This window comes from Oryctolagus cuniculus, chromosome 10 (assembly GCF_051225735.1).
Source record: "Oryctolagus cuniculus isolate XC-2025 breed Fujian yellow rabbit chromosome 10, ASM5122573v1, whole genome shotgun sequence".
NCBI lineage: Eukaryota > Metazoa > Chordata > Mammalia > Lagomorpha > Leporidae > Oryctolagus > Oryctolagus cuniculus.
Genome location: NC_142876.1, coordinates 110,468,424 through 110,483,977, shown reverse-complemented (window position 1 = coordinate 110,483,977; position 15,554 = coordinate 110,468,424). Strand labels below are relative to the sequence as shown.

Sequence of the window (15,554 nt, the reverse complement as noted above, 5' to 3'; positions counted from 1 at the left end):
GCTGCCTGACTCGTGACCATTTCTCTGTGATAATGCTGTCCTCAGATGGACTCCAATCCATGCACCTGGCCTAAGGAGCTTCCTTCAGTCCCGGGAAAGAGTTGTCTCTGAACCTGAGCCCTGAGCCAGTTCCTGGCATCTGCTCCCGGATGCTGACGCCCAGGGCTCTGACCCCAGGGCTCCCAGGTCAGGGGAGGAACAGCAGCCACCTGGACTGGATAGGAACAGAGGACAGAGAAGGGGAGAGAGAGCCCCCCAATCAGGTTTGAGGCCTCCAAGAGGGGAGGGACAGAGAGGCAAGGAGAAGGGCAAGGACAAAGGAAAGACCAGTGGGGTCACAGGAAGGAGCCAGCTCCCCCGCAGCCCGGGACCCACAGATGCTGACAGCTCCCAGAACCCCACCCTGGCAGCCAATCGCCTCTAAGAAACCAGCCCTACCCAGCAGCCAGGGGAGTCTGGTGCTGTTCCGGGGGCTTCCTTGGAGGCAGGTGCTCCTGTCACTCACACCCCCTTGACAGAGCCAGAAACACAGCCCCAGGGGGTGGGAAACCAAGGCAGTGGCAGCCATGGGCACTGGAGCCAGCGCTCAGCCCAGGCCCCGGGCACGGCTCCAGCTGCCTCCTCCAGGCTCCAGCGCTCCGCTCCCCATGTGTGAGCACAGGTGCCCGAACCCACACTGAGTCCTTCATGTTTCTCCACCCAAAATTTATTGACCTAACTGGTTTCTGTTAAACTCATGAATCTGTTCATTGCAGGCACAGAGGCAGTAAAGCAGGGCAATCCATGGGCACCAACAGAGGCAACGAAGTTCTTCCCAGGCAGCAGCTGCTCCCCAGAGATGGAGGATCCACGGGGTCCTGTCCTTGGGGCAGCGAGGATGAGGGACATTCAACACCTTTTTGGTAAGGGGAAGGATTCTGAAGCTGGGCATCTCGGAGTCCATTTTCCAGTGGACAATCGTGGTGACCTGGGGGCAGCCAGAGAAGCCACGGGGTCGTCCTTGGGGCAGTGAGGACGAGGGACATTCAACTTGTGATCGGGAGGGCTAGGATTCTGAGCTGGGTGTCTCGGAGTCCATCTTCCCATTGACGGACAATCATGGTGACCTGGGGGCAGCCAGAAAAGCCACGGGGTCCTGTCCTTGGGGCAGTGAGGACAAGGGACATCAACACCTCTTCTGGAAGGGTGAGGATTCTGAAGCTGGGCATATTGGAGTCCATCTCCCAGTGGACGATTGTGGTGACCTGGTGGCAGCCAGAGAAGCCACAGGGTCCTGTTCTTGGGCTGCAAGTACGAGGGACATTTGAGAAAGCTGTACAGGAAGGGCAAGGAATCCAAAGCTGGGTGTCTCGGAGTCCATCCAGCCGGGATCTTCCGCGGTCTCTTCCCCTCCTTAGACCCGAGTACAGAGCTGCACACAGCCAGCGCCCACGCTGCTGAGGGGCACAGACAGCAAAGCGGAGTATGGCTGCTGCTGCTGGAGCCTCCAGAGACTGCAGGGGTGAAGCCCACAGCCCCTCTCACTCTCCCCTGACCCATGAGGGCCATGGGCATCAGTGTGAGTCCCCACCCCCTCCCATGCACCTGCTCCATTCCTGCACACAGACATGAAGCCAGTGGACACCCTGGCTGTCTGGGGTGACCCTGCCCCACTGTGGGTGAGTCCCTTACTACCAAGAGGTCCTTCCACAGGAAGTCTCCTTGCTGGTGCAGATCGAGTTTCAGGGTTTTCTTTGGGTCTTGAACCTTGGAGATCCGCTGCAGACAGGACAGCAGAGCCCCTGTGCACAGGACAGAGGGGCCCGCACTGCCACTGCCCCTCCCCTGCAGACAGAGGCACCACAGCTGAAAGACCCCCGCAGGCTCCATCTCGCAGTAACAACACTTTCTCCCGCCCCCATGCAGACAGCCCCTGTCCCACCTGACAGCCTTCTCAGCTCGGGCCCCAGGAGCCGCCATGACACCTCCTGCCCCGCTCTGCTGAGGGACGCGGGAGCCACTGGGGACACAGAGGGCTTGGGGGACCGCAGTCAGTCCCGCCCCGGGAAGTCCCCATCCAGGATGCGACTCTGGCCTCGGGATTCTTCTCCCTCTCCCGGGGCTCCCAGGAAGGGAGACGAGTGGTGCACAAATGAAAATGTAACGACAGAAATCAAATGAACAGAAATCAGAAACCAAAATGAACAAACTCACTCTGCTCCCATTACCAACAGAAAACATGAACTGTATCCACTACACCACACCAACCACGGAGACTGCTCTAGTGGAATAAAATGTTAAATGAGAAAACACAAAATGAATAGGAATGGTGGCAGGAAACAAAATAAAATAGAAAAAGTACAAAGTAATCAAAATGGAAAAAGAAAAACAAATTTGACTAAAACGACAGCAGCAGGATCTGATTCTTCCTCCGGATTCCTCTCCCTCTCCAGGGCTCCCCCAGGAAGGGTCAGCAGGGCTGACGTCTGGGAGACCTGAGCCAGCAGCTGACACAGATCAGCTCTCCCGGCTCTGACTCCTTGAGCACACACGAACATGAAACCAACAGAAATAAAAGCACAAAATGGACAAAGTCAGCTCACATCACCAACAGAAAACATGAACTAAATGAACTCAACTAGACTCACAACTGAGAATAACCCTATCAAACCAGTTAAAAGTGAGAAACACAAAAAAGGAATAATACAGCATAAAGAAAATATCCCAAGAACCTTAACTGTATAACAACCTAAGCAGATGGCCTCATAGTCATATTAAAAAAAAAAGAAGGGAATAAAAATGAGAAAAAAAACTAAAAGGGAACAAAAGGAAACCCAACAATGGGAGAAAATATAAAGAACAACAAACAAGAGGAAAGCCAAGGAAAAAAGTGAAGAAAAAATCCAAATGGAAATGAAATATCCTAGGAAAATCAATAAGAAAGGGAAAAAGACTATGAATGCTGGAGGAAATCAAAATAAACAAAATAGAAAAAAAGAACACAATAATCAAAACAGAAAAAGAAAAAATAAATTTGACCAAAACAACAGCAGCAGGTGAACATAAACCAAACAAGGGAAACAAAGGCAGCTGTTCCCAGCCCCAGGTCACCGGGACAGCGCTCCCTGGGCAAATGACAGAACCCAGGCCAAGCCAAGGCTTTGTGCTGGCAGCGGGCATGACGTCACAATGGCGCCTTCTGATGTCAGAGCAGGAAACCGCAGCTGGTGCTGCCCTCTGCTGGTTTGCACAGGAACCTTTCCACTTGAGTGAGACAAAGACTGCACAATTCTGTCTTGGGTTGAAGAGAGTGATATTGGTGTTTTGAGAAATTAAACCGTGTAGGGTATTTCAAACTCTTTTCATTTCTTGGATTAAAATCTTTCCTAATGTTTGCCTTTGAAGACTCAATGTATCCACTCCTTTCATTCAACCCCTGAATGATCCTCTCAAACCATGGTGCAGCATCACTGGCATCGCGACGCTACATAAAATGTTCTGTCACTCAAGTCAGCGGTGCTGTGACGGAGCTGTAAAGCCACGGCTCACGGGGCCTGCGTCCCGTGTGAGTGTCTACTCATGTCCCAGATGCTCCACTTTTTTTAAAGGGATTTATTTATTTATTTGAAGGCAGATGGGGGAGGACAGAGAGAGGGAGACAGAGGAGGTCCTCGTGTTAGCACCACAAACTCTGCACAGCAGGAGCCCCAGCAAACATGACTGACCTGGGCCATCCCACAGGCTACCAGTGTGCAACCTGATGGGGAGTCCTTTTCCTACAGAGGCTGCAGGGGGGCTCCTACAGGTCCTGGTGTCCCTGCCTCCCTGAGCCTTGGGCTCTGCATTTGGTCTGCCCCTACCCTTGGGCCTGGCATCAGGGCTGGACATGGCCTGGAGACCTGGTGCCAGATGTGAGGAAAGAAGCCTGACCCAGGGGCCCGATGTCCCTGGTACGGGTCCCTTTAACACTGGAAGGCCCCATTCTGCCCCTGATGACCAGTTAGCGTCTGCCACCCTCCTGACAGGGACAGCCCCATGCTCCAATCTCCCCCAACCACAGACACCGTGCAGTGTCCTCCCTTACACACACCCACTCTGAAGTTGAAACTCGGTGGGTGCAAAGGACCAGGGGCAGAGGTGGCAGCAGATCCCTCCCTGGTGGCCTGGTCAGCGCCCAAGGCTGTGACCGCTGTTGGGCCTGTTCTTCCCCTGCTCCAGCCTCCTGGAGGGGCGCTCACGGGCAGAGGCGGCTGTGCCTCTTGGGATGAGGTCACTGCCGAGGGCAGGCGAGTCCAGCTTCTGCGGTCACCCTGTGGTAGGTCAGCTGCTGAGCGTCTGTCCCCGCAGGCTGTCACAGGATGGTGACCCTGATGGCAGGTGGTGGTGTCCCTGCAGGTGCACCTGCTGAGGGTTCCGTCCCTGACTCAGACTTGTTCTGCCACCTGCAGAGCTGTCACTGGCCATTGGCTATTGTGGCTCAACAACAGTGGGGCCATGGTGGGGGCCATGCAGCCTTGCCGCCTGCCTGGGCTGAGCTCTGCCTTTGGAGTGAGCTTTGAGCAGTGACAGGGGTGCACAGAGCTGCCCTGGGGGCTCCGTGGTGAGCAGCGGGAGGTGCCCCACCCACATCCACTGCTCCTCTGCTCCTGGAGGCGCTGTGCAGCACCGGGTCTGTCTGCCTTGTCCTCCTCATGGGCCAGGGCCTGGGGGGTCTGGGCCACGCCCCCACACCACAGCCACAGGTCTGCCTCAGGGCTGGAGGGCCAACCCCAACCCACAGGAGCAGTGGAGGTGCTGCCAGCGCCTCCTCACTGATGCACAGGGCCGTGTGCCGCAGGTGCCGGCATCGCATGCAGACTGCAGGATCCGACGCTGGCAGGGCCGGCTTGGGTCCCGGCTCTTCCTGCAGGCGGTTAGCACGACTGCGGGGGCCTTCCGGGAAATGGGCACCACATCAAACAAAGCAGAGAAACCCATGTGGAAGTGGCAGCTCGTGGGCTCCCTAAAGCCCTTTATGGCACTGAGACCCAGGGTGCTGGGCTCCCCACTCCTGGTCACAGACGCCTTGGGCCCAGGTGTTCCTGCGCTGAGCAGTTTCCTTCACACAGGAGCAGGTGCTGGCAGAGGCCGGGGCCGCCCCTCTGGAGATGAGGACCTGGGGGTTGGGGGGCCGGAGTCAGCCCAGGTGGTGCTGTGTCTGCTCCCACCCTGGGGGAGCTGCAGCTTGCTAGGGGGGAACCACACTCCCACAGCCAGAGCGGAGCACACAGGGCCCCAGGAAGCCCCTTCTCCCTCTCTCTGCTGCCCGTGCCCTGGCCCCTCCTGCCAGCCTGGGCAGACGAGGCACAAGTACCCGGGCCACCTGCTCAGCCCAGAGCTCACCCCGAGGCCTTCCCTTAGGCTGGCCCTGCACCTTGTACCCAGCATGCTCCCGTTCTCCTGAGACCTCCCCACGTCCACGTGGTTGTCAGAGAGCACTGGGCTTTGGTAAGGCAGAACTGGGGGCCTAGTCAGAGGTCCTGCACCCCAGCCTGAAGAGGACACCCTCAGCTCCAGGCCTGCTCCTAGCTCTGCCCAAACTCCTGTCTCATAAAATCCCCACACTAATGCAGGCCCAGGTTCAACATTCCCTGGGACCCAGGCAAGTCAATACAAAATATTCCTGATATTGAACACCTGAATCTCCCCAGGGAGATGCCCAGAACGCTCTATCTTCCAGCCAGCAGGTGTTTCGAATCCCAGGGCGAGTGTGGGAGATGCCACTCAGCGCCCATGGCCCCATTAGTATGCAGCTGCTCAGTGGCCGCCTGTGCAAGGGGCAGCTTCCGTGTCTCTGTCCACACAGCCACGGGGGCCCTCTTGGTTCTCACGGTCCACAGCCGGGATCAGCAGAGTGCTCAGAGGATGCCTGACTGTGCTCCTTGTCCCCTGCCCCACAGGGAAGCTTCCAGAACACAGAAATCCCAGACCCCGCCTCTCTCGCACCTGTGCACCCAGTAAGGTCCCCAGAGGATTCAGAATCTCTCCAGCCAGGGTTCCCTGGAAGCCAAATCACGCACAAGAGAATGATGCCGGCAAAGGGGCCTGTCAGGGGGAGGGGCTCACCTGCACTGGCGTCTGCCATGTCTCGGGGTGGCCGTCTGCCCAGCAGAAAACCAGGAGAGCTGGGAGTGGGCACAGACTGAGTCCACAGGACCCAGGACCCAGCAGCAACTGGGTTCTTCTCGGTCTCGGGCTGCAGCCGGGAGTCCCAGGATCACGGGTGTGAGTTCCGGAGTGGAAAAGCCACAGCACCGGGGGCTCTGAGTCCTGAGGGGGGAGCACTGAGACACGCAGGCTCCATGAGAGCCCTGAGCTCGCCCCTGCCCTGCGGCCCTGTTCTCTCCGAGTTCTGGGTGGGCAGGGTGGTGCTGCCCACGGCGAGGGCGGATCCCCACGGTGCTGGACGCACTCATCTGGGCTCCAAGAATCTCACAGACACACGGGTCGCTCAGTCTTTCCCATCCCGGGGACAGGAGAGGGCGAACTCACCACGTGGATAGGCTCTGAGGCTCCACCCTGGGCTGGGCGCCCCCTGCCTCTCCAGATATCTTCATTGGCAGCACCCGAACAACCGTCCCAGCTCAGTGGCCGGGGTCAACAGAGAGCCGCAGCACCAAGATCCTAAAACAAGTCTTTGCACTCGGACGTTTGTAATTCGATTGAAAGGTCACCCAGCCACCTCACTTTACCTCTAGTCAGAAGAATGACGTCACGGGAAGCCTTACCAGGTGCTAAAGAAAATTCACGGGAAGACATGGACTTGGACCAGGCACATGCACTGGGCCAACACCGCACTCAGCTTCATCCTGGCACTGTGCTGTGGCTGCGGCACCAGGCCCCGTAGCCAGGTCACTACTTAGGCTGTGAGCAATTAACTAGTTCAGCCGTGGCCGCCCTGCAGCTGTGGGCACTGCCTGGAGCCATGGCGCTGATCTCGGCACCCACTTCCCGTGTCCAGCAGTGCTGTGCACCTGTCGTGGATGAGCAACCTCAGAACCTGCTCCGTGTCTGAAGCTGCCTGGTTCTTGTATCATCGTTGTTGTACGATGCTCTTCTCAGATACACTCCACTCCATGTACTGGCCTAAGGACGTTCCTCTGTCACAGGTGGAGCTGTCTCCTCCACACTGAACCCCTGGGCCCAGGGCTGGCAGCTGCTCCCGGGTGCTGACGCCCCGGCTCTGCCCCAGCTGCTCCCTGTGTGGGGCAGGAATCAGCAGCCACCTGGGCCTGGGAGGAACCGCTCACTGGGGAGGGGCCTGGCTCTTCATCTCGGCCTCAGTTTCCCTGTTTGTGAAGGAGGGGCCAATGCCCACAGCCCAGGTCTGCAGGGGTGGGGCTGAGGCTGTGACTGTAAGCTGAGCCTGAGGCAGAGGCCCAGCTCCACAGGGAGCCAGGGAGACAGTGGGGGAGGGGCGGCAGCCCTGGACCTGGAGCCTGAGCCCCCCAACCCCGGGGGTGGGGTGATTGCTCTGCCTCCCTGGTGTCAGGGAAGGGCACACAGGCAGACTGTCATGTGGGCATCGAGATGCCAGAACTCACTCCCCCTGCACACACAGGAGGAGGAGGGGCCTGCGGATGGACGTCCCCAGGGAGCCCTGAACCACTGAAGATCAAGGACACTGGGCCCCTCCCCCACGACCCTGATTCACTCTGCCTGGTGTCTGTGCCCGGATGGGGACAGAGGCTGTGAGAGAGAGAGAGAGACAGACAGACAGAGACAGAGAGAGAAGTCTTCCTTTGCCATTGGATCACCCTCCAATGGCCGCGGCGGCTGGCGCGCTGCGGCCTGGAGCACCGCCTTAATCCGAAGGCAGGAGCCAGGTGCTTCTCCTGGTCTCCCATGGGGTGCAGAGCCCAAGCACTTGGGCCATCCTCCACTGCACTCCCGGGCCACAGCAGAGAGCTGGCCTGGAAGAGGGGCAACCGGGACAGAATCCAGCGCCCTGACCGGGACTAGAACCCAGTGTGCCGGCGCCGCAATGCGGCGGATTAGCCTGTTGAGCCGGGGCACTGGCCGGGGCTCATCTTAAGCAGTGACCTTGTAGCCTTCAGTACTTTCCTAAATAGTAGAGACCCCATCTCTCCAGTGCTGCCTTGGGGTGCACTTTGGGCACCCTCCAAGTCTCCCTATGCCAGGCTCACCTGTGTCTCCTGCCCTGTGGGGTCTCTTGGGCTCTGATTCCCCAGCAGCGCCCACGCAGCCAGGAGGGAGCAGCCCCAGCCAAGCTAGCACTTCCTACTCAGGCTCACTGGGCCTGCTTCAGACCCTCCCTCCGCTCTCCCAGGGCTGGGTCTGCAGACGCCCTGGTCAGGGAGAGGAAAGCCAGGGAGAAAGAAAGGGATCCGAGTCCAGTGTCTCTGTCACTGCGCCATCTGCAGCCTCCCTGAGCCCAGCTCTCACACAGTGAGCTCGATAGAGACAGGTGTGCACCTAGAACCAGTGTGCGGGACGCCTCACAGGGTCACATCCACGGTACATGAGTGATACCTCAAAGGAAGGCTCCATACAATAAGGGATATGAAAGACAAGACAGGCAAGAAGGAGTGTTTGGGCTCAGTGCTGTGACGTGGTGGCTAAAGCTGCTGTGTGGGCCTGCATCCTACAGGGGTAGGGGAAGGGCCCGAACCCACAGCTTATCCACGTAGGGCCCAAGGGGACCCTCTTCCCCGGGCCCCTTGCCACCTCGCTTTGCTCAGAAGGCTGTGGAAGGCCAGGGTGCTGCCAGGGGCTCTGTGAAGCCCCAGGCACTGGCCCACCCCAATCCTCTGCTGAGCAAGTCCCACCTGCAGCTGTCTGAGTCCACACCTGGCTGACCCCGCACACCAGGACGTCAGGCTCCAGGCCCTGGGGTCCTCGTGTTGCCCAGTGACAACGCAGGGGGACACGGGCATGGGCTATCGCAGCTCTTCTCAGACATGACTCTGTACTAGGAGCTCCCTGGGTGCCCGGAGCTCAGCGCCCACCCCTTCCTGTGCATCTGCAACCCCACAGGCTGTGGGCCTGTCCCTCCCCAACCCCCGCCTCTGGGAGCCATCAGTCTCTTCTGGCTTCAGGGTCACCTCTCTGGAATCCCCAAGAAGTGGCATCGGGCAGCACCGGTCTTTGCGTGGCCATCCCTGTGCCAGACAACTGAACCGACAGTTCCACGGCGCACACGGGGATCCAGGCATCACCTGGAACCCGACCCTGCGCACAGCTAGGATTTTTATTCATGAGAATCATTCACAAAAGGCTGAAGCCAACAACCCTCAGGCAGCTCGGCTCCAGGGCCCCTCCCCTCGAGGGCCGCCCTGCAGGAGGCTACGGGGGAGCCCCGTCTGTGCCCCTGACCCCAGGGTCCTCCTCGCTGGCCGGCAGGATGCAACACGCCCGCAGGAGGAACCTGACCATCCTCCTGCCCACGCCCCAGCAGCCCCGGCTCTTGTCCGAGGCAGTGGCTGAGGTCCCAGCCGCCTGCCCTGGTTGCCCTCTTGGGACAGCTTCGTGCTCTGCCGCTCCCCAGGGGTGCGTCCCTTCTTCCAGGGGCCCCTCACTGCTGCCGGGGCTGAGCGGGGAGGCGGAGGCCCCAGGGCCTGTGAGGGGGCTCAGCCCGGGCCCGGGGCTCCGCATCTGCGGCTGGCCAGCCTGGGGACAGTCGGGCATGGGGGCTGCACTGCAGGCCTGTGGCTCTGCCTCCTGGTGGTCTCGTGGCAGCTGGAGTTGGGAGGAGGGGGGCGCTGGCTGACTTGTGATCTTCCTCAGGTTCCTGGGCACAGGGTGGCTCCGCAGAACACTGAGGCTAGGAGGGGAGAGTCTGGCCTGAGATATGGGCTCCACCCTCGGGTGGCCCTTGTGGGAGACTGGTGTGACAGACATGGCGCCGTCACATTGATTGTTGGACAGGGACTCCTCTCCACTGCCTGGCTCAAAGGCCAGGCCTGCCAGGTACTCTTGGGTTTCAGAATCCTGGGTGGATCCCAGAGGCTCCACATGGGTTATCTCGGGTTTTTCTGGGCCTCTGCCAAGCCACCAGTGGCCCATGATTTCTTCCACTGTGGGCCTCTCCCTGGCGTCCACACTCAGTAATTTACTGAGGAGCTCTTTAAGTGCTGTGCTTGTATGAGCCGGAAGCAGGTAACGTCCGCCCAGGACGCGGGCCTCCAGCTCCCGCAGGTTCCTGCCATAGAAGGGCAGGGCCCCCGTCAGCATGGCGTACAGGACCACCCCCAGGCTCCAGACGTCAGCCTTGAAGCCATCGTGCTCTTGCTGCAGGAACACTTCCGGGGCACAATACTTGGGCGTCCCGCAAAACGTGTCCAGCCGTTGGCCCTCGGCGACGCGGCAGCTCAGGCCGAAGTCGACCAGTTTAATGTTGAGGCCGGCGTCCAGCAGCAGGTTGCCCAGCTTCAGGTCTCTGTGCACCACACGGCGCCCGTGGCAGTAGTGCACGGCCGACAGGATCTGGCCGAACAGGAAGCGGGCCTCTTCCTCCCACAGGTGGCCACGCTCTGCCACGTAGCAGCGCAGCTCACCCCGGCTGGCATACTCCATGATGAGGTAGGTGCAGTCGGCTGTGTGCCTCACCTCCAGCAACTCAATGATGTGCGGGTGGTGCAGGCCCTTCATGAGGTCCACCTCGCCCAGCAGCTTCTGCAAGCTGGCTGAGTCCTCAGGGTCTCTCGGGATGACCTTCACGGCCACCTCGCTCCCTGTTCTCAGGTGGAGGGCCAGCTGCACGTGGCTGAAGCTGCCCTGGCCAATGAAGCACAGGAGCCTGTACCCCTCCAGGACATCCGCTTCCTCCTGGAAGGCCATGGGGCCTTTCACCGTGTTCTTCCCTCACTGCAAGTGTGACTCAGCACAACATCGCGACCCCCACTGAGACTACAACCAGGGGACTAACCACGCTGCTCCAACAACAGTAACCGCATGGACACCAACACTAAGCAGTGAGACTAAGTACGATCTAAGTTTTACATATGAGGACAACTGCCAAGAAAAATCTATATTAACTGCACAATGCTAATAAGTCTAATGATGCTATCTACATACAAATGGAGAAAAACAAACAATGAAAACTACTGCAAAGAAAAAAAAATGGGAAAAAGAAATGCATAGAGCAAAAAACACAGGTGCAAGCCTGAACTCAGTCCAAGTCCAAAAGGTCACGAAATACAGCTCCCCATGCAAGCAGGACAAAAGTGCGCCCAGGGCCTCTGCAGACCTCTGGAGTCACCAAGAACAGCTCCGTGTGAAGTCAGAGCAAGAAACGGACAGTCAGCCACAGCCCAGCCTCGGGGAATTCCTCAAGAACCTTCCCACCTAAATAAAAACAAGGGCTCCCAAAGCTTTTTGCTTTGGTGAGTGATCTAAATTGATTTTTATTTTGTGAGAAATTAAAACCTGTAGGATATTTTAACTGCCTTTTCACCTCTGGCTTAAAAATCCACTAAAAAACAACATCAAACACCTCCTGGCTTGTGAAGACCTGGTAACATCTACACCGGAACCAGCTGCTCCGTTTTCTTTCACCTCTGAATGGCAGAACCAGAATGATGGCGCCACCATGCTGGCATCCTGACACACGGCACAAGGCTCTGCCTCCAGGCACCATCAGGTGCATCATCAGTGTCCCAGAAGAGGCAGTCAGTTCCCCCACGTTCACCTTCAGAGCCCTGCTCAGAAACCCTGGAGGACACAGTGGGCTGACGCAGCCCCGTGGGGAAGGCCAAGTGAATGTCTACCAAGCGATCTGCGGCCTCCAAAGCTGTGCTCACACCGCGGGCAGAAGGCGAGGCGTTCCGCTGTCCCAGTCCTGCAGGCCACCGTAACCCCAGACCTGAACCTGGGCAACTGAAAGACAGACCAGACATTTATTTCTCACTGTTATGGAGGCTGAGAAGTCGAAGATCAAGACATCAGCAGGGCCGATGTTCAAAAAGGGCTCTCTGCCTACATCTAACGTGCCACCTTCTTCACAGAGAAAAACAGCTGGTGGCCTGGCGGGGTCAGTTTAAGCTATGTACATATGTTGAAAATTGTGCACATACTACATCTTGGTCCAAAACTCAAGAAAACTTTTAAATACAAAGGATCTGAGTCTGGTGTTGTGGCACAGCCGGTTAAGCCACTGCCCGTGATGCCAGCTTTCCACATGAGCACTGGTTAGAGTCCCGGATGCTCCACTTCTGATCCAGCTCCCTGCTAATGCACCCAGGAGGACACAGATGGAGTCACTCCTACTGTCCAGGAAACTGGAACACTGCCCTCATCAGCCTCTAAATTCCCCACTCCTTAACACTGTGGCATTGGGCATGAAGCTTCAACGTGACGACTGGAGGGTCACGGACATTCAGACCACAGCCCTAGAGACACCAAGGCCAGAGGAGTTTGTCCCCAGTAGATCTGACCTGATGGACCCCAGACAGGCGCTCAAAGCTGCAGGAGGAAATGAGGCCTGTGCAGAGGCTGGTCGCCTTGTGCGTTCAGCGCATGCCAAGGGCGTCTGTTCACACACTACTGGAGCCCATGAGTGCACAGGCCACGCAGGCTCACCCAAACCAAGAGCACACTCGCCACCTGCTTTCAGCAGTGACCGACAGGTGTCACTACAGAGATCTCTCACCTCTGGCTATGTCAGCGTTCAGGCATGTCCGTTTTCTTGACTGCAGCTACTGTAAATGGAACTGCTTCCTTCATCTCTTTTCCGAGGGCTCACGATCAGTACATAATGGCGCTATTAGTCTTTGTACACTGACTTTGTGTCAGACAGCTCTGCTGAATTTATTAGCTCTAGCAGCATTTCGTGGAGTCTTTGGGGTTTTCCACTTATAAAATCACATACATCACTTGTTGACAATTCGGCTTCCTCCTTTCCAAATGAATGCCATTTCTTTCTCTTGTCCAACTGCCCTAACCAGCACTGCCCGTACTGCGCAGAATGAAATGTGAATGGTGTGTGTGTGTACCTGTGTGCTATTATATACTTAACCCCAAGTCCATGCATGGGCTAAGCACCACAGGCACCAGGGCTGCATGGTAGCCAAGTCCACTGTCACAGCACATGGATTTCAGATGGGCACGGGACAGTCACCAGGGACGAGGACAGCTAGTGAGCCCCGTGTTCCTGAGCCTCTTCCTTTTCCCTAGCGAGCAGGAAACACGTATGCACCTCAGTCTCAGCTCAGGCCTTCCCGGTAATCAGTGTGCACACAAGCATCCCCTCGCAGGGTGTGCCGGCTCCCAGAGCACAGGGAAGTGGTGAGAGACAGAAAAAGGTACAAAGTTACACTTATGCGGGGAAAATGAGCCTAGAGAGCTAATGTGGCACTGTCATTAAAGATATATTGTGTCCTGGAGATTTGCTACAAATAGATTTTGGAGACTTAGCAACACAAAGCAAGGCCGCCCTGTGAGATGATGGGTATGTTAACTTGTTGACTGTAATAATTGTCTCCCTCTGCACTTGTCTATCAACAAATCAGGTGACTATATTTAATAAATACGATAGACTGTATTACAACTAGGAAAATAAATTTTTGAAAAATGTTTAAATTGGAAGACAAGCCATGTCCACAGAACACATGCCTAGCAGCGGGTACTTTTCAGGAAACAACTGGGAAAAAAACAAACCTTTCTAGAAATACCATTCATCAGTCAGAACATGGGCTTATGGGTCGGTAGTAGCACAGCACATGAAGCCACTGTCTGCAGTGCTGGCTTCCCATACAGGCACTGGTTCAGGTCCTGGCTGCTCCACTTCCCATCCAGCTCCCTGCTAATGCACCTGGGAAAGCAGCAGAAAATGGCCCAAATGCTTGGGCCCCTGCATCCATGTGGGAGACCTGTTAGAAGCAAGCTCCTGGCTTCACCCTGGCTCAGCCCTGGCCATCGCAGCCACCTCTCTGTAATTTTGACATTCAAATAAACAAATAAGAAGGGGCCAGTGCTATGGCATAGTAGGCTGTTTCTGCCCATAGCACCAGCATACTGTATGGGTGCTTGTTCATGTCCTGGCTGCTCCTTTTCTGATCCAGCTCTCTGTTACGGCCTGGGAAAACCGTAGAGGATGGCCCAGTGCTTGGGCCCCTGCACCTGCTGTGGGAGACCCAGAAGAAGTTTCTGGCTCTTGACTGGCCCAGTGGCCATTGGGGAGTGAGCCAGCGGATAATGACTTCTCTCTCTGTCTCCCTCTGTCTGTAACTCTGCCTCTCAAATAAATAAAATCTTAAAAAATCATTTGAAAAACATTTTTTTAAAAAAGAACATGGGCTTACAATCAACTTTGGTCAAGTAAATAAACAGAATAAGAAAGGGGGTCCCAAATTTTAAAAGGTGATTTCTGACACCACGCAGGACAGTTAAGAATCCTGTCCCAAAATGGCAGAGGAAGAGCAGAGTGTCAACACCAAAGACTAAGAGAAAAATCCCCCGAGCAGGGGCAGTGTTGACTGGCCCAGGCCATGTGCTCTCGCTGCTTCCTCTGAGGAGGAGACGGGCCAGGCATCGCCTGTTGAGTGATCACAACCGCCTACCAGGAGCTGCACGGCTGAGTCTGCAGCAAGGATCTGACCGTCTGCAACCCCTTTCACCGTCTCCAAAACCAGTGCCGACGCAGGGCCTCCTGCCAGCGCTGGGAAAGCAATGCACACCTCTCCTCGCCAAAGGCCTGGATGCGCTTACCACGCTCATAGTGCAGGAATGTGCTGCTCTGTGCAGAGCGACCGTCTAGGGCCAAGACCAAAACACAGCAAAGAACAACTCCAGACACAGACTCCCCACAGAGGACGAAGCACTTGATTCACCCCAGAGCTCCCGCAGGGGCCTGCAAACTGCAGATGCCATACATCAGAAGGCAAATTCAAGTGCTTATACTTCACATTCACTTACGCTTTAGTCTTAAAGGAGGAATAGAAGAGTAATAAAACTGAGCAATGGCACACATAAAAAAAAAAAAAAAAAAGATGCTACTGAGTAGTTCTTAACAAATGCCAGCTGGCAAGCAGAAAGCCAAATCTGCGTCAAACACCGACATTCTGGAGTGTCCTAAGTTAAAATGCAGGCTGAAAGACCCAGAAATTGAGGATGTCCTCCCTCCTCCAGAGCAGTGCTTCCGGGTTCTCCCTGAAGTGCTTTCCAGGGCCGCAGGTGGGCGGGTGAGGAGGTGGTGCAGGGCTGCCTCACCCACCCCAGGGAAACCCACTCCCCAGCCCCTCGGAGCTCGGTGTCCTGCTGCCTTCCAGCCACGGATGGACGCGGGACCAGCACGGCCCTACAGGGGCTTGACCACACTCATGAGCTGCTGTCTCTGGCGGCTCGCTCTCACATCCTGAAGAGAAAACTTCCTTGCCCTCGGTTTTTCACTGGTTTTGTCAATCTGCTGAGGCTGTATGACGTAACAAAGTACCACAGACAAGGCGGCTGAACCACAGATTTGTTTTCTCACCATGCTGGAGGCTGGAAGCCCACAATCACGGCCAGCAGCACTGGCTTCTGTTGAGGGCCCTCTAGCTGCCTGCACACGGCTGTCAGCCTCCAGTCCTCACACGACA

The 15,554-nt window shown here is 56.7% G+C and overlaps 1 protein-coding gene and 1 long non-coding RNA gene across 22 annotated transcripts in view; both read right to left on the bottom strand.

The window, feature by feature from the left end:
* Window positions 1-15,554, bottom strand: part of LOC103349190 (serine/threonine-protein kinase MARK2) — a 97,942-nt gene that overhangs the window by 11,256 nt on the left and 71,132 nt on the right. For 6 of the 11 annotated variants that reach the window (XM_089306556.1, XM_070049997.2, XM_089306558.1 and 3 more), the window contains one exon: window positions 9,129-11,856. The exons of the other annotated variants lie outside the window; for them this stretch is intronic. In XM_089306556.1, the coding sequence (XP_089162682.1) occupies window positions 9,325-10,818 (1,494 nt within the window). In that variant the 5' untranslated portion in view covers window positions 10,819-11,856 and the 3' untranslated portion in view covers window positions 9,129-9,324. Of the gene's footprint in view, window positions 1-9,128; window positions 11,857-15,554 lie in introns of those variants that run through there. 11 annotated transcript variants of the gene reach the window in all.
* On the bottom strand, window positions 552-7,311 carry LOC149124411 (uncharacterized). 11 transcript variants are annotated; one of them, XR_016215001.1, is made up of 4 exons: window positions 6,511-7,305; window positions 6,085-6,302; window positions 1,672-1,824; window positions 1,291-1,436 (listed from the first exon to the last, which is right to left on the bottom strand). It is a non-coding gene; the product is annotated as an uncharacterized LOC149124411 (long non-coding RNA). The 11 variants fall into 11 exon arrangements; XR_016215009.1 differs by lacking the exon at window positions 6,085-6,302 and having other exon boundaries at window positions 6,511-6,653; window positions 6,747-7,294; XR_016215010.1 differs by lacking the exon at window positions 6,085-6,302 and having other exon boundaries at window positions 6,511-6,642; window positions 6,747-7,292.